The 18,283-nt window shown below is 54.5% G+C and overlaps 1 protein-coding gene across 2 annotated transcripts in view; it reads right to left on the bottom strand.

Moving 5' to 3' along the window:
- Positions 1–18,283, bottom strand: part of CUNH1orf105 (chromosome unknown C1orf105 homolog) — a 44,631-nt gene that overhangs the window by 2,830 nt on the left and 23,518 nt on the right. Inside the window, exon 7 of one of the 2 annotated variants that reach the window (XM_053659367.1) lies at positions 7,354–7,639. The exons of the other annotated variant lie outside the window; for it this stretch is intronic. Within the exon in view, the coding sequence (XP_053515342.1) occupies positions 7,476–7,639 (164 nt within the window). The 3' untranslated portion in view covers positions 7,354–7,475. Of the gene's footprint in view, positions 1–7,353; positions 7,640–18,283 lie in introns of those variants that run through there. 2 annotated transcript variants of the gene reach the window in all.

Genomic DNA, 18,283 nt, shown 5'->3' on the forward strand with positions numbered 1-18,283 from the left:
CAATATGATCAGCAAACTCCTGGCCAGTTCAGGTGACTCAAAAGAGGTCAAAGTGTGGGCTGCCTGTCAACTGAGCTCTGGGCAAACCAGGAGAAAGCCTGCTCAGCTCTCACATCGGCCCTGGGGGATGAGTCCGTGGGTTTCTAAGGGGATATACTCTGTTACCTGGGCCATGAAGAATAAAAGGCACTACCTGGAAGTCGAGAAGGTTTGTGGACCATGGGGTGGCTGTCACTGGGTTTGTTAATGGGGGCACTCGCGTCCGAGGTTATGTCTCACATCTTAGTGGGGGTGGAGTGGGGGGAAGGCGCAGCACACAGAGAGAGGAACAGATGGAATTCGAAGGCAGGAGACTCCAGTAGATAATACTTCTTCAAACTTTTTCATCTCATGGCACATATGAACTAATTACTAAAATTCTGCAGCACACCAAAAAATACGTATTTTGCTGATCCAATCAAAAAAAGGTATAATTTTGATTTGTTCACATCAGATGGCTATTGCTGTTGTCTTTTCCTTCCTTTTCTGTTTTCTTTTTGGACAATCTAAGGGAAAAGAGGTCAACACCCCTCACTAAATAGCCAGGTATTGCGCGTTTTTAAAATTCTTGCTGCACAGGTTAAAAATTGCTGGGCTAATAGAATGAAGTTATGTTAGCCGGGAAATTCACTTTAAGACCCATGTGTCATCTGGCTCTGTTATCTTTAACAGATTTTTCAAAAATTACTTATTTTTAGAGAGAGGGGAAGGGAAGGAGAAAGAGAGGGAGAGAAACATCAATGTATGGTTGCCTCCTGTGCATCCCCTACTGGGGACCTGGCCCACAACCCAGCATGTGCCCTGACTGGGAATCGAACTAGCGACCCTGTGGTTTGCAGGCCTGTGCTCGATCCACTGAGCCACACCAGCCAGGGCCAGCTCTGTTACCTTTAGACACAGAGATTTCACTTTAGGCACAGTGAGAAGTACCTGTGGAACGCTAAAAGAGAAGCTATAACAAGACCGCCTTTCAGAGGGACAGAGTGGGGAATGGGAAACACATGTACACATTCACGCTGGCTCACTCTAGGAATGTGGGATTCGGATGCTCCCCGGCCTCCATCTGGGTTTCCCTACCTGTGTAAGAGAGAGGACCGACGGCTCCCCTGAACCTGCCTCACAGAAGCATCGGGAAGATGAGTAAGGCCACATGTTAGCATGCTCTGCGACCTTGGAAAGACGCCTGGTGTAAGGGCTGTGTATTTACCATGACCATGACTGCCTCTCACGTTACCATTGCAGAACATGGTGCTTAGAGAAGCAGGCGGGCCGTTTGGGCGCCAGCCCCTGGCCAAGTCGTCTTCCTCCCTTATTTATTCCCACCGTGATGGAGATGAAGCCAATGTAACTAGTCTGCTCTGTCTCCCTCCTAGATCAGAAGCATCCTGACCTTGGATGCCCTGCTTGCATCTGCCCCCTGCACGTTCTTCCTCGTCTTCTCCCTTTCTCTAAAGCCAGCCCCTTTTGCAAGGTCTAACTCAGCTTTCCCCTTCCCCGTGGGGTGACTCTCTTGCTCACTCAGCAGTGTAGGAGGTCCTCCAGAAAACAGAACCAGTGCAGAAAGAGTTATTACGAGGGACTGGCACATGCAATCATGGCTACTGAGGAGTCCCGCCATCTGTCGTCTGCAAGCTGGAGGCTGAGGAGGATGATGGAGGAGTTCTAGTCCAAACCCCAAAGCCTGGAAACCAGAGGAGGCAATGGTGTTAGTCCAAGTCCAAGTTCAGAGGCCTGAGAACTGGAAGCACAAATGTCTGAAGGCAGGAGAAAAATGAGTGTCTCTGGGTCAAAGAAGCCCCTTCCTCGGGTCCTGGTCCTAGTGACAAGAGCTCCTTCTATCCCTGCCAGCTTTTTTTTTAAGACTGTTTAATAGGGGGAAACATGATTTTTGAAACCAGATTTTTAAGTTTAAATTTGGCTATACACAAGGAAACAAAACATATGCTGTTCAGAGGCCGGGAGCTGGCAGTCCGAGCAGTCATTGCCCAGCGCCGGAGTTGGCCCACGGTCGGTACTCCCACTGCAGAAGGCATCTGGCAGGGAGTCCGCTCCTCTGTGCAGGGCTGACTCAGTTTTCCTCTTCGGCAAAATGGGTGTGCAAGTCCCAGCTTGCTCTCCACATCCCTGCATCTCCAGAAGGAGATCTGTTGCTGCTACAACACTCTGTGCAGTCCTTAAAAAGAGTCCATGTCCCTTTAGTCAGTGGCCCTACTGGTTGACAGTCGATCGGCCACTTGTCAGGAGAAGCCAGGTGTCGGGCGGAGCTGGCAATTTCCTGGGAAGCTTGGCATCATCTGAAACCTTCCCAAGGGGGGCCTGTGGTTTTTAAATTTCCTTCCCCCAGAAAAAGAAAAAAAAACCCAGAAGGCAGTCTCTCCTCCCTCTGAAAAAGCGCAGGAGAAAAGACTCACAGCAACCTCAGGCCCGCCTGCTAAGAGAGGGTGGGCAGGTGAGTTACACCTGTCAACGCAGCCCGCTTAGCTGAAACTACCCTGGAAGACAGGCCCCGCCCCCAGGCCGGGATGTCCTGCTCACCACCCCTTTCCTGTTGAGCCCCGGGGCGGCCAAGGCCCAGGCGGAACTCTGGGGCCCAGGCAGCCCTGCTGGGGGCCTGCCCGAGCTCTTGCCTCCATGGGGTCAGTGTAACGCAGCGCTGGCTGGCGGGCTGGACTCTGATACCTGTGTCAGGGTGCTCCTGACAAGGCAGTGTGTGTGTCATTGCCACCTGACTCTGCTGAACGGGCCGAGGGTGTCAAACTCCAGTGCAGAGGATGATGTGGCAGAGTGTGGCTGAGGCAGCGGATCCGGTCCAGCGCCTGCTGAGGTCCTTGTGACCACGGTCCCCGCCCCACTGTCCCTCTTTCCCTCTCCTTTGCTGCTGACACAAACTCGGCCCAAGATTCAGAACAGCATGTGGGAGGACTGCTCTGCTCCCACCTGGCCCAGGTTCTAACCCCAGCTCCTCCACTGGGTAGTTTTTGTCCTTAGGCAAATTAGCTAGTTCTCCGGGCTTCAATATCCTTAAATCCATCTATGAAATGCAGGTGAAACAACATGACTACTCCAAGACCCAGGAGAATTTAGAGTTAATATGAACAAAATGAACAGGGCCTCAGTCAAAGGCAGTATTAAGTGATTACAACATGGACCTCCGAGGCCCTCGGTCAGGGGCCCCTCCCGGAGGCAGAAAGAGGGCATTAAAGAACATTAAGTTGCTGAAGAATGTAGCCAGTGCCCCACCCCTACCCGTGGGCCAACCGTCCCAGGTCCTTGGGGAACTTGTGTTACTTTTGTAACTGCTTTTAGAAAGCCTCAGGATTGACCGAGACTTTGTAGCCCAGCTTTCCTACTGGCCCAGCTTTTAAAGCAGCAGCAGCCTCACTCTGACCTCTGCCCTGCCTCCCCCACACGCCGCAGGTACACTCTCCAAGGGACAGAATTCATTTAGACTCTTGTCGCTTTCCTGGCCCTTGAACTCTACTTTTAGCGAATTTGGGGGCCGGGGGATCACTCATCACCACCAAAACCCGGGCACCACATCCGTTCTCTCAGTCTGGTACCTGGAGTTTCCGGAGACCGAGGCCTCCACCAGCCGTGGCCATGAGACCAAATCAGTTCACGTCTGCAGACGCCTGCTTCTCCGCAGGGCTGTTGCCTAAACTACTGGAAGGACTATGGGAGCCGGCGAGACCCTGGAAAGTCCCACTGCCGTCTGCTCCCGGACCAAAGCTGCAGGGTGGCCGGTGCTTCCAGGAGGCCTTCTGCGGCCAGCCCTCTGCCGAGCCTTTTCCAAACCTCTGTCCCCAAGCTGGGTGGGGGACAACAAGGAGCATGGAAGGGATGAGGTTACAGCAGCGTGACCAGGATTTCAGGGGACGCCTCTGGGCCTCCTGACGCCAGAACGCCCGGTCTCACCCCAGAGATTCAGATGCACTAGAGCTGGGATGGGGCCTGAGAACCTGCATGTTCTGAGTCCCACGGGTTTACCCAAACCCAAGGGATTGTCCAGCCTCCCGCTAGCAACCCAAAGCCACTGGTGCCTTGTTGCTCCTTCCGTCTTGCAGTGAGATGCAGTGAGATGATCCATGTTAATCATTTGAGTTAAGACGGTTGCTTACTTTTACTACGGAAACAAGGATCTGAAGGCCCTTTCCCCTCCTTTGACTCGCCTAAGAGAATGAACCACCGGCTTCCTTCCGGGTCCAGTTGAAAAGACACGTGAATCACATTTCACATTTTGTCCCACATTTCAGTCCTCCCACAAGAGATCAGGCTCCCCTGTGGCAGACTGTCTGTCCCCAGAGACCTGTCACAGTTCTCAGGCCTGGGGCCTGTGCGGGTGGAGCAGAGGGAACCGGGAGGGCGGGGCCGGGGCAAGTCTGCAGGGCAGCTGGGTGTGCACTCGCCTGGGTGAGCGGGGAGTCCCGATGAGAGATGAGACCCGACAGGGCAGCTCCCAGCTCAGCCCCTGGGCATGCAGAGATCTGCAGGCTCACCAGACCGAGGTGGAGAGAATCCGAGGGGGAGGGGAGAGAGCGCCCGAGCCCTGGGGCCGCGCCAGCACTTTCCGAGGGAGGGCAGGGGTGGGGACTGGGCCTCCACAGGTTTTAAGTTTTCTTTCCATAGATCAGGGCAGGGAGCTTTTGGTAAACCCAGGCTCAAGGTGAATACTCGTTCGTACTCATCACCATCACTAAACTGAGTGAAAAGCTGGTGACCAAACCTTCAGAACTTCGCAGCTTTAAGTAAAATGTTCGGAGATGCGAGGACTCATCGGGCACCCCCAACGGTGCTCTGTCACCTCCCAGCAGTGAGTGACACGGGCTCCTGAACCTCCTCTCTGCCCCTGCACACGGCTCTGTCTCTGGATCAGCCAAGACCTGCTCAGCCCTCAGGACGTCCGCTCCCTGGACCGACCCTCCATTCCCGTTCCGAGCCCCGCCCCTCACCGAGGCTGGACTGGGTGCCCCACCCGCGGTGCGCTCACAGCCCCGGGGCTCGCTGGCCTGGCTGCCTTCTGCCCTCGGCACTGGACGTGTATCACCCTGTTCCCCTTAGATTTCCCAGCGCTGAGCACAGCGCCCAGCCGACCGTAGCTGATCATGATATATTCATGGATGGGCGCGTTTTGCACGGCCCTCACTCCTTGCCATGCTGTGCAGCGGGGGGGGGGGGACCGTGCTCCCCCAGTGAAGGCCCGGCTCCTACACTGGAGAACAATGACAAGCAGGAAGCGTTCAGTTTGGTCAGCGGTCAACACTGGGGTGAGAACCTGTTGGCCGTGTTCCAGTTAAAACCCGGGCGCACGGATGGAGCTGACGGCGAACCGCACGGGAGGTGCCTGCCCAGCGCGTGAGCCCATCGGGTGGACCGATGAATGAGGGGCGTGCCTGAGCCGAGACAAAAGAACTCAGGCCGATACAAGAGGCCTCATTGTCCAGGCCGCTGCCTTTCTAGACACCTAGTTCCTCCTGTGGTTACAAGACTGATAAGGTATGAAGGTGCTCAGGAAGACCAGCTTTGGGGGGAGCCTTTACCAGGCCCGTGGGGGTGGGGGCGGGGGTGGGGGCGCGCCACGGGCCGGCTACGCAAGGCACTGTGGGATTTGCCGCGTTGTCGGTGTGAGCATCTTTCTGGCCCTTGAGGACACCCCCCTGGCAGAGAGATCTCTCTGTGCCCACTTCCTGATCCGGCAAATGCCAGATTCAGCAAGCAATAAGGAGCAGTTCCAAAAACTAAAATCGGTTTCCTTTTCCCCTAGGCCCGGCTGACAGGCGACACGGCCGAGTGGGTGGCCGTGCTGGAATCCAAGAGAAAATGGCAGAGGAAAATCGAAGGACTGGCTTCACATACCTGGGAGCAATGTTGATGCTGGAGAGGGGCGGGCTGGTTCTGGGCTGCCGTCTGGCACCACGTAAGGACGTCTCGGTCAACGCTAGAGCACGTAGCAACGGCGGGCCCGTGAGATCGTGATGGAGGAGAACCCATCGCCTAGCGATGCTGGAACCCTTCCAACATCACAGAGCAACGCGTTTCCGCCAGGTTTCTGGTCGGGCTGGTGGGAACAGACCTACTGTGCTGCCAGGCACGTGAGAGGACAGCACCTACAATTAGGTCCCACGTGTGACACATGATCACAACACATGACTGGTTCACGTGACCGGTTTCCATGTTCACACCTGCACTCTGCTTGTTGTGTTAGAACGCACCCTTTCTGCTCAGAAACGAGATCTGGCTTATTGCTGAGGAAGCTCCCACGTCTCCTCTTACACGAATCCCAAAGCAAAAGGTATTTCTCTCTATAAGCATCACCTTTTTGATCCGACCAATGGACCAAGGAGCTGATAGCGGCTTCTAAGGCCTAGGCTGCCCTTGCCCAAGCTATCACTGCAACCGAGGAAGACGCGTGACGTGATTCTGGAAGGTCTAACACCCGTGACCGCATCAGGGGCCTTCCTGAAGGAGTGTATGAGCGGCTTCTGGAAGAGGACACCCAAGAGGCCCCCGCGTGGGTTCCAAGGGTTTGCCAAGGATGAGGAGGCTGCAGACGTCAACAAGACTGTGGCTGAGCTACAACGCACTTCACCTGCCCTTGCACGGGGATGACCCTGAGGAGCCCCGAGAGGCGGTTCCCAGGAACTGCCTAATGCGCGGTCTGAGTGCCAACAGGAGGGCGAAGGTAAGGAAGAGGCAAGAGAAAGGAAACGTCACGAGAAAAACAAGAAGCACCCCCGAGAAGATGCACAGCGAAGGGGGTAGCAGAAGCTTTTGCAGACCTCCGCTTAGCTCCTTAAAAGGTTTGAAGACATGGCCCCGGACATGAAAGGTTTCCATTCATAGAGAGGCTTGTGCATGGTGCACTGTCTGCTTAAAAGCAAATCCATGATTTAAAGAGAGAGACAAGCCAAGCAAACGCCCAGGGACGCAGGTGTGGAAGAGGGTCCTCCCCTGCTGAGGGTCCTCCAGCAGGTGTTCCAGAAGAAGCCGCGGTCACCCTGGCACAGGACAGTCCAGGGGCGTAACTGCCCCCAAGGCCTTCCGGGGGACAGGATGTTACCGAAGGTCCTGACCCCCGTAGGCCTAGGGTGAAACACTATCTTAGTGTTTAACAGAGACATTCAACAAGCAAACAAGTAACCTGGAGACAGAACAAACTTACAGAATAAGGATACAAAGACAAACACATCTGGGGCAGCTGTACAATGTGCTTCTGTTTTAAGCCAAGTGTTATCACGGAAGAGCTGATAAGTTACAAAAAATGTCAAAGTTTAGGACGGAACACAGTTACAGTGAGCTAAGGTTAATTAATTATTAAAGGATGAAAATTATTTACTCAATCAATTTAGTGCGGCCTAACTGTTCAGGGTTTATCAAATCTACAGCGGCCTTTGGTGGCATGTCGGGCCTTCACGGTCACTCGCCGCTCACCGACCGACTCACCCAGGGCCACTTCCCGTCCTGCGAGCTCTGTTCGTGGTGGGAGCCCGGTCCAGGTGGCCCACCATTGATGTTTCACGCCGCATTTCACTGCGTCTTTTCTTTCTCTTCCCTCTGCAGGCATTTTCAAAATATTTACTTTGCCTTTTTGGGTAGGTAATACCTGCAGCAGGATGAGATTCAAAAGGAGCACAAATACACACTCTGAAAAGTTCGTCTCCTTCCCACCCCTCTCCCCAGGCACCCCTTTTCCTTCTGAAGACGCCGCCTCTGCTGCCTGGCGTTGAGCCGCCATCCCAGGCAGGACCCCGGGACCTGGGCTGCAGCACCTGGCGTGGGGCGGATGCCCTCTGAGGACCTGCCCGCCTGTGGGTCTGCCCCGTGACACGTGCGGGCAGAATCCTGAAGTTCTGCCCCGACACAGAATTTGAATCTGTGCGATGTCACCGAACTTCGTGAGGATCACGACTGACCGTGCAAATCCTGGACCAGCTCCCAGCAGCCCGAACGGCGGTGGGGGGGCCCCGGCATGCGGCAGAGGGACCGTCTGCGGGAAGTGGAGTAGAGACCCTGGTACAAAGCCTATGGGACCAAAGCCTACGGTCACACATGTCGCCCTGCTCATCTGTGAACCAGAACCCAGAGACAGCACGGCAGGGGGATCGAGGGTCGGAGGAAGGGGCCGGGGAGGAGGCAGGAGACCGGCTGGGTGTGGAGGCAGTGGGACGGAGGGCAGTGGTGCCACTGGGGACTGTCGGCACGTCTCACACAGGTGATCCCCCCGGGCAGTAGCCTTTCTAAACGGTCCCCTTGGTGTATGTGCCTGGCTGTCCCCTGCCTTCTGTAGATTTCTCAAAGGCCTGTACACTGTGTGGTCCGAGGACTCAGAAGTGCGGCTTCGCCCATCATGCAAGGCTGCACGTGTAAACGGAACCTCCTGTCCTGCACCCAGAAAACTCAAAGGTGTTGTTGACCTTGACGGTGAGCTCAGACCTCTGCAGCTTTCACAAACATCCCAACCCGACACATCCCGGCAGCGTCTGTCCTATTTCAGCGTCAGTCCTGGCTCTGTCCCCAGAACGAATGGAGGGACGTGGAAAAGGCAGGGCTTTCAAGCAGGACCCCAGACTGACCGTGAGTGACAAGAAGTACCAGAGGCCATCTGGCCTCGCCCTGGTTCAGCTTCTTAGAGAAGAAACAAACAATGAAAACGTCCCATTGCCACTGTTGTTACAATGCCCACTATTCATGTCAAGGGCCGAGAAGTCAGTGTCAGTCGGACGTAAATTGAGGATGAGACGAGTATTCTCTAGACATCTTTGAGTCGGCAGTAACGAAGCTCGGGACAAGCACAGTCAGCAAGTCGCCGAGGACGGCCCCATGCAGGACGAGCGGGCGGGACATCCCAAGGGCAGATTATTACCCAGCTCAGTGCCTGAAGGTAGGTCTGGCACCTGTTTCACAAGCATTTCTTCACATCAAGCACTGAAGACTTTGCTCAGGGACCTGGGCCAAGGGAATCTTCGGAGGTAGAGCCGGGCTGGGGCTGGAGTGTGGGCGTCACCCCAGGCGAGACTATGTGCCATGGAAAGGCCACTTCTACTGAAGACAGCGACAATGATCACATCAGGGAGAGAAGTGACGTTAAAACAGCTAACATGCGTAGGTGCCTACGGCAGAGATATCGGCTAGGAGTTTAGCACGTATGTCCTCATTTTCACCTCACATTGCTCAGAAGAGAGGGACCCATAGTGAACCTGTCTTTGCAGCTGAGGCAGCTGGGGCTCAGAGAGGCCAAGGCACTTTCCCCAGGTCACACAGCCAGTGAGAGAAGAGATCCAGGCACAAACTCAAACCACCTGATGTTGCAGGTCCTGCTGGCATTGCTTTTGCTAAACTGAGAGAACCCATGCAAATGAGGCAGAATTCTTGCAAAGAATGACCTTAGGAAAGAAGGAAGTGGACAATTAGCAAAGGGAATGCTGGGAAAACCATGAGTTCCCAAGGTGACCTACAAAATGTAGATAAACATGAGTGAGCTAGAACTAAGTGTGTAAACAGCAGAAGACATGTCTTCTGTGATGCCTGTTGGGTGGCAGAAGAGGTGTGTCCCTAACAAGAGCTCCACTGGCCTGACTCTTACCTCAGGTGGGGGGACCTGGGGCCCCACCTCCCAGACAGGGCAGAACTGGGGAGGAGGTACCTGTGCCTCACCTGGCACCTGGGCCGGGGTGCGGTGCTGTGACCCCTAACCAGAACCCCGAGCAAGCTCCAGACGTGTCCTGAGCACAGAGTGAGAGGCCACGTGGGCCCACAGGAATCACGCTTGGCTGAGCCTGTGGGTCCCTAAGTGGGCGTCACAGGACAGCCGTCCTAGCACTCCCGAGCAGGGGCCCCTGTGAATTCAGCAGCATGAGACATGGAGACACTTTGAACGAAAACTAGATGAATGATGTATGGAGTGGGAGAGTGGGGATGGTGATCTGTTTGTCGTGATGAAGAATGTGATGTTTGTCGTGATGAAGAATGCTTATTGCCAAACACACAGAAAGGATCCCTAGCATTGAGGCAAGTGGGCCGGTAACTAGAAATAAACCTCTTTGGGACGTGAAGAGGGAGCCCGTGTCCACTGTCGGTGGGACTGAAAATTGCTGGGGTCACTCTGGAAAAAGGAGGAGGGGTCTGCGTGCACTTCTGCAACCCGACCCACTGGTTGGAACACAGAAAACTCATCCGGCCCTCGGCCGTTCCCACAGGACACGGTTGACGTGGTGCCCTAAACGGGGGCCACACCAGGCCACTGAATTTCTGCTCCCAAGACACTGCCGGCTCTAACCAAGACCCCTTCTCCTTCTGACGGCTAAATACACAGAAAACACTCATTCTGTTGGAAACGCTGCCTTTGAATACGGCGAATACACGGAACCCAGGACCAGTGCGCCCACTTTCACTCCTGCTGGTCACCGGAGCCGATACTTAAATTTTTAGAAATTTCGTGAGCTTGTTGTGAAGCCGTTGGTGGCTTGAAAACGGCCTGGCTAGGAGTATTTGCACCACAGAAATTGTTAAGTGCTAAAAATCGCATTTTTTCTTTGAGAGCTAAATAAAAAGTAAAGAGTCCCGATTCCTTCGCCGGACATGTATCACATCCGCAGAATTTGCAGAGAAATTACTGAGCATGTGCGGAAGGCCAGCCAGCCCTCGTTGTAGGCAGAAGAACTTCAGTGATGAGTGATATACTATCTCCGGACCAGACAGGCCTCGTTAAGGCTGAGGCTCTCTGCCCTTCCTTCCGCCTGCCGCTGAGACGGGGCCGAGGGGGGGCCACGTTGGGGGGTGGGGGGAAGCTTTGAGTCTGCTGGCACTGGAGATTGACAGATTCCGACGTCTCTTACACCTGCCCTCATCCAGCATCGTCAGAAAGGTCTCTCAGCAGCTTGTAACTGATTCATCTCGAAACCAAGTAACACTAAACAGCAGTAAAATCAAGCCCCTGGTTTTATAGAAATATTTGCTTCCTCTTCCTTTTCTCCTAACTCTTCCTCTGGGTCCTCGGGGGAGGGCTTTTCATGCCAAATTCAGAGCCACAATGGGGTAATTCCCCTGGGGGACTTGGGGATTGGCTTTCGCTGTGCCTTCCAGGCAGCTGGCCACAGGTTCAGAGGGATTTCACAAATGCGCTTCACCGTTTATTTTTAACTCTTGTTCAAATACATGATTTTCTCATCAGCCTGCCCCCCCTCCACTCCCGTTTTAATCCCATAGCTCTGTATCCAGGATGAGAAGGGACAAAGGAACAAAGAGAGGCTGATGCGTCCTATGACCTTAGTCCCACTGCCGGCTGGAGCTGGAGTCTGACCTCCTGGTTCTGCCACTGAGGCTGAGTGACCTTGAACTATCACTCTGGGCATCCTGTGTGTGTGTGTGTGGGGGGGGGTGCTTTCCGCCCACAAGGGCATTTACATACAGGCCCTGTAGGATGCTTAGAAAAGGTGAAGGCAATTGGTTGTTGCTCAGTCCAGACAGGCTCTGCATTGTCCAGACTGCGGGAAGTCTTGGATCCCGAGCCCCCGGGAAGTATAATCAGCTTGAAAGGACCTGGCTCCAAGCCTGCTCAGTGTTTCCAGCTGAGGATCAAAGCCCAGACTGTGGGTGCTCACAGGAAATGCAGCAAGATCAGGTAACACCCTCAAAGACCTGGGGCCTGGAGAACGTGACTCCACCACTCCCTCAGGGTGTGTGAGCAAGGGTGGAAAATAACAAGGGCACGGAGCCAGGCCTCCAAGTCTGGAGGTGCAGGAGTGGGTGGGTGGGGAGGCGAGGGAGTCACCGATTATTCTCCATTTATGTATCTTTCCAATGGGCTTCAGTTCTTTTTCTTTGCTGAAACAGAATTTCACTGTTAAGCCTCCTCTAAGATTCCAAGCATTTCCGGGGACACCCCAGAGGACCAGACGCTGTTTCTTCCCCCGAAGGATCACACGGTCCATGGGGGAGAAAGAAAAGACTGTCAGCTGAGAATGTTAAAGAACGGGATGCATCTAGGAGCTTCTGGGGGGACGGTCCCTGTCAGAGGGGGCTTCCTGAAAGGCAGGACATTAGGGACAGAGAGATTCTGCAGGAAGGTGAGTGGGGAAAAGACATTTTGGCAGAAGAAAGGGAACGTGGACAGAGATGTGAGGGAACAAGGCACTTCAAAGGGCTCTGAGTGAAGCTGGAGCTTGGGCAGGTCCTGGAGCAGAAGCAGGAGAGGAGTGCGCGGACGCCAGCCTCGGAATGCTCTAGAAGCCAGGCTTAAAAACCTGCCGTTTAGGGGGCAGACAAGCAGCCACTGAATATTTTAAGCAGGAGAACAGCTTTCGGAGAATTGCGGTTTAGAATGCATTTGGAAAAAATAATAGTAAGATTGGTTGGTATTTATTGAGCAGTTATGTGCCCGGCATATCTGGGCAGGTGTCTTGATGGGATGCGTTTCAGTCTGGCCCAGAGCCACGCGGCATCGGTGAGGGGGAGGGTCAGGGTGTGAGCCCCGCAGGCCGCATCCACCGACTGCGCCCAGCCTCGGGTGAGCAGTGAACACACCTGAGTTGTCGTTTTTCAGGAACATTCTCATTGCATATCTGCCCCTTTCTTTTCTGCGTGAAGCCGGTTTCCCCCCAGAAATTCTCATGCAGGGACTGGAGGGCTGGCTTTGGGAACAGCCCCAGGTTTCAACTCTTCACAGATCAGGAAGGAGGCGCAGAGACCTCCTGCTGTGGCCCGGCTGCCTGGGCTCCCACGGGAAGATCACTCCGCTTTTCCCTTCCTTCCAGGCCAGGGGACCTGCAGAAATCCCTACCCCTGCCTCAGTTTCTGGGGCCAGAGTGTTGCCCCTTTTCTGTTCACTCCGAACGCCCTTTCTCCCCCTTTCACTTGGAGTCAGCATTTCGGAATCCAATCCCTGGTTAACGAGGAGCACACTTAAGAAAAATCAAACCAGGGCCCTGGCCAGTGTGACTGTGTTGGTTGGAGCGTCGTCCTGTAAGCAGTAAGGCTGTGGGTTTGATTCCCAGTCAGGGCACATTCCCAGGTTGCTGGTTCAGTCCCTGGTCAGGGCACGTGAGAAGGCAACCCATGGGTGTTTCTCTCTCACATCCATGTTTCTCTCCCTCTCTTTCCTTTCCCCTCTTCCTAAAACCAATAAGCATGTCTCTGGTGAAGATAAAAAATAATAATGGTAGAATTAAAAGATACGTAAAATTTAAAAAGTCAAACCTGGGTTAAGTTGAAAAATGACAAGAATCTCTTCCATCCGTCGAGGGCACAGCTTGTGCCCTAAGGAAGCCCCAGATTGTGTGTGACTCCTGAGACACGCCCGCAAGTGCCCAGCGCTCCTTCCATCCAGCCGTTCGGCCGACACCACCCCGGCTGCTGTGTGCCGCAGCCGTGATGGCCAGACCCGGAGAGATGTCTCAGTCCTGGGTTCTTCCTTCTCGCCTGACGGAGGAGCTGAGGCTCAGCTGTGACGTTTTTCCCTGTGGCTCTTCCTTCGCCTCGTCTCCCCGAACACCTCCATCTCCTCTGCGGTTCTCGTCCGTGTGTCTCTTGACTTTCAGGAAGTCCTGTGACGCTCCTTCCCCCAACGTGCTCCAGGTCTGGGCAGCCGCTCTAGTCCAGACCGAGGAGGACACGGGCCATCCGGCTGAGCCCGGTGTCTCCAGTTCGTCACTCCCTCCTCCTCTGCTTAGCAAATGACGGGGCGCGCTCCTGCCTGTGTTGTTACAGGGCTGCAGGGGGCGAAGGGGTTCAGAACAGGCGCGCCCAGGATGGGCTTGTGGTCTGCTCTGGGCTGACGGCAGGGGAGGCCTTGACTACTCAGGAGAATTTCAGGTGAAGGACTTCCCCACAAGAAGGGTTATTACCGGAGATACCTTCTGAGCCCCTGTCTGTACGGCAGGGCAGGGGTATGATGATGAATGTCCTCTCTTCTTGCCCTCCTGCAGGTGGCCTTGCGCCCTCAGAAGCCGGACCTCATCCTCAGCTCGTGTCTTGCGCACCTCACCATACCTTTCCGTCTCCGAGCCTCTCACCTGGGGTCTCGGGGGTGTGTGGGGTCTCCGACTCTCCCATGTACACATCTGGGATTGCATTTGGTTATTTTGTCTATCACTCTGTCTCATGACTATTTAATTATTAGACCAGTGGGAAAAAACCTAGAAGGGTGGAGGAAAATTTCTTCCTTCCCTAAGGGAGTTACTAACTTGTGGCCATTTTCTTTTTTTTAATATTTGCTGGAAGAGGATATATTTATTGATTTGAGAGAGTGACAGAGACAGAGAGACATCGATGTGAGAGGTGCATCACCTGGTTGCCACCCATATGCACCCTGACCGGGGATTGAACCTGCAACCCTTTGGTGCACAGGACACCGTTCCAACCAACTGAGCCACTGAACCAGGACGGGCTGTGGCCATTTTCTAGGAGGAAAATTGGAGAATTTTTGATTTCAAGTCATCTAGAAATAAAAATCACTGTCACGGTGAGCATGGACGACGGGTGTGTCTCTAAAAGAAGCGTCAGCCCCTGGGGAACCTCTGCAAAGCCCTGCTCTGCGACCACGAGCCACCTCCACCCCTACCCCAAACGTACAAATGCCCGCTTGGGAAGGTGTGAGTTGTACGGGTCAGTCGTCATGGAGACAAAGCTCAGGCATGAATAGCTCCTTCAGTCTCAGTCCTCCTTGGAGAGGGGCGCCCCTCTGGGGAAATGCTGAACAGACGGCCACAGGGCAAAAGGGACCGTTCGGGGTCCGTGAGCCCCGATCAGAAAGCTTTACCGTCTCAGTAGTTTTCAGGAGAGACTATGTTTCTCATTCCCAGATAGAGGCAGTGAGGTTTGCAGTTAATTTTGCGTTACCTCCTGTAACGACACTTCTCCCATCTTCTCTCTGTCCTTTCTCTCCACCCACTCGGCTTACTTCCCACTTCGCCCTGCCCAGCCTGGCCAGCGTCACACTGACCTCTTTTCCACACTCCCGAGAGTTGGCCGACCAGTTTCCCAGCTACCGCCTTCACCTCCGCGGCCGGCGCTGACTCCCAGGGACAGGCCAGCCTCCTGACCTGGAGGGACGGGATGTGCCTCTGACCACGAGAGCGGGCACAGCCTTGCCGAACAGCGGCGCCAGGAGCCAGGCTCAGTGGCTCCCAGAGGCAGCGGCGCCTCGTTCGGACTTTCCAAGGATGCCGCCGGGTGGCAGCATTTTTGTGACGTGCAACAGCGGATGACACCGTGGTTCCACAGGTAGAAGGGTGTCGTCATCTTTGCCCAACAGAGCGCCTAGCCGGAATGGGCATGTACGGTGCTGCCGGCTCAGCCTCACCCACTGCCTTTGAAATCGTGTCTCTCTCTCCACCACACTCCATCCTTCCTGGGTTCTCCTGCAACCCCACCCCATGGGCCTGATAGATTGCGTGACAATGAGGCACCTTTCCAAGTTGGGTGAGGGGCCTTTGCCTGGAGTTCGGGGCTTGGGAACATAGTGGCCAAAAGCTGTAAGCCATGCCGCTTAGAAGATGCCAGCAGGCTGGTTTCCCGCCACATGGAAGGAGACAGTCTGCAGGAGGAAAAGGAAAGAGACAACACCACCCAGGAAGAACGAACTCTCACCAAATTAGGTGCCGGGCCCCGGGGCCCCCTGGAGCCTGCTGCATCCTGCGGCTTTGATGAAGACGTTGGAAAGGCCACTTGGTTTACCCCTCAATCTCAGGGCCGACCCCCAGGCAGGAACAAGGCGCTCTTAGTTTAAAAGCCCCCCGGGAAGAAGATTTTGTAACATCCCCTGGTTACTTGACAAAGAAGACCAGAGAAGATTGGGCAGATAGAGCACCTTCCACCTCTTCTTCTTTAAAACATCTCCCAGTCTAGAAGATTCCCTCCTTCTCATCCTAAAAATGTTATTTTTTAATCCTTAATTCTTTCATCTCTTCCAATTTTTCACATCACCTAAAATCTGCTCCTATCTCCCAACCTCTGTGTTTATTTTGGTTGACAACATCACGTCTGTCACTGTCCCCTCCTGACGAGCTTTACCGCCCCCCCCCAGGGGTGGGTGTGTGATGTACCACATCCCCCACCCGGCAAACATTTACTCAGAGCTGCGCACAGGGCAGGCCCGTGCTCAGAGGTGTGGTCCAGACAGGACGGCTGGCTGCCCGGAGAAAACGAATCACTTAAAACCTAGTCTACACCTGACATGGGATTCCACTCGTCTGACACCGAAATAATTAAAGCCATTGTCCTCATTTTCTTCACTGATTCATTCACTGTTCACGCGCTGAACACATATTGTTGAGTTTTTACTTGGGGCCAGATACTGTTCTGGCCCTGAGCTTATGGAGTTGCATAAGGTCCCTGTAGGCTAGTAGGAAAAGACAGGACAAAGGCAAGCTGACAGTTTGCTAAGCATTTCAGGAAGCATCAGACAGTGACAACCGCTGCAAGTGAAGGGAGCGGAATACAGGGTTAAGCATCCTGGGTTACTACAGATGAGGTAATCAAGGGGGTCTTCCCTGAGGAGGTGGCATTTAAAAAGAGACCTCACTTACGCAAAAGGCTGAGCCATGCAAAGCTCTGATAGGACAGCAGCCCTGCCCAGGGGCCTGGGAAATGGAATGAGGTAGTTTCTGGGTTTCCTGGAAACCCCAGAAAACCCTAGAATTTTACCCTTGCCACCCAGATCCTGCTTTATAAGAGTTTATATGGTTCCTCTCAAAACCTTTGCCAGCGTCTGCAACTTTGGAGCCCACGATGGGTCTCCAGGAAGCTTCTGTCAAGAAACAGGCCTCTCGGCCCCGGCAGCCTGTCCTCGTATCTGCAGGTGCCAGTGTGATACTTGATCAAAGCAACCACCCAGCCCTCCTGCGTCTCAGGAAAGGCCGGAAAGGCCAGTCCTGTCTGCACTTTCGCGGGAAAAGCAGCAGCAGCCCCTGGGAGCCCCGAATGGGCATTCCCGGTGCCACGGTCCGAGTGGGGCATAAACCTCCATCTCTCCACCCGAAACCTCAGAGTGGCCGCGACAGACAAACCCATCTGCCCGCGGTTGAAGCTCAATCCCTCCACACTGCAGGCCGTTTGGTGCGCTGGAAATGGACTGATTTTAACTGTTGCCAGAGGAGCCGGGCGTCACACAGGCCTGCGGACCCCAGTTCCGAGGGTTGACTTTGTCTTCGCCAGTCACCCTGGCACCACTTTGAATGACATTCTCACAGTGAGAGTATTTGGGTCACACACAGTGTGAACTTGGGCCACGTATATGAGTGATAGCGTCTCATCCGAATTCTCGGATGAGAAGTTTTTCACCTTCTCTAGACTGATGCCAGGAGCAGGGTGTGCAAAACGTTTTAGCTTTTTCTCTGTGTGTGGGAGCTTATTTCATGCTCACCTTTGTATCGAGGGCGTAGCCCTTCAGTGTCTCAGCTTCCTGCACAGGTGTCCCATCACAGTCCTCACCTTGGGCATTATTTTTTTCTTTATGAGTACATAAAATAATGGTACATCTTTTCATTGATAGCGCATTCGAATGGGTGTGGCAATCTAGTAATTAATCGCGCTCTAGAAAGCCTAGCACTTGGAGACTGGAGGATAAGACGAGGCTGTGGGGTGAGGCTGCCACGTCAGGGGAGAAGCCACTGAAGGGAGACGTGGCAACCAGTGAAGAGACTAGCTCACAATCTGCAGTGCGTCGGAAAATCATCAGACTCTGACTCGACTGATAACGTGCCCTCGTAATTGGCTGCAGAGGCGTTTGCAGTCCGGTTGCCTGGGGAAGAGATAGGACACCGGCCAGACCTTGCAAGTCAGCCTGTCGGAGGCTGAATCACAGCGAGGACCGGGGCTCCGAGGGTTCACAAGGTGTAACTGCGGTTCAGCGCGTGGCTCCACGTTCCCTGCCTGGCGGGGAGAGTGTCTGGGGCCCTTGCCCACCCTGGCATGTCCTTTGTCACGGAGAGCAGGGACTTTGGCTTCTTCATGCCTCACACGGCACCCAACTCCCATGGGGCTTAACAAACACAGGTGCAGGGAATGACCAGGTGATGATGGGTCACAGCTGGCATTGCCAGCGGTGTTCCAGGGGCTCAGGCCGGAGTCTGCAGCGCTGGCTGGACTGGTGCAGTGACCAGGCCCAAAGCAAACAGTCTAAGGCACAGAGATGGCGGCAGTGGGAGCCGGGCTGCAGAGCCAAGTGGGTCAGGGAGGAGGCGAGATGGTGTGTGGGCAGGTCTCGGGCAGGTGGAGGGAAGGGCCCCGGAGGGGGGCCCTGAGCTGGGAG

The sequence above is a fragment of the Artibeus jamaicensis genome, unplaced genomic scaffold (genome assembly GCF_021234435.1).
Source record: "Artibeus jamaicensis isolate MK-2021 breed Jamaican fruit bat unplaced genomic scaffold, CSHL_Jam_final scaffold_625, whole genome shotgun sequence".
NCBI classification, from domain to species: domain Eukaryota; kingdom Metazoa; phylum Chordata; class Mammalia; order Chiroptera; family Phyllostomidae; genus Artibeus; species Artibeus jamaicensis.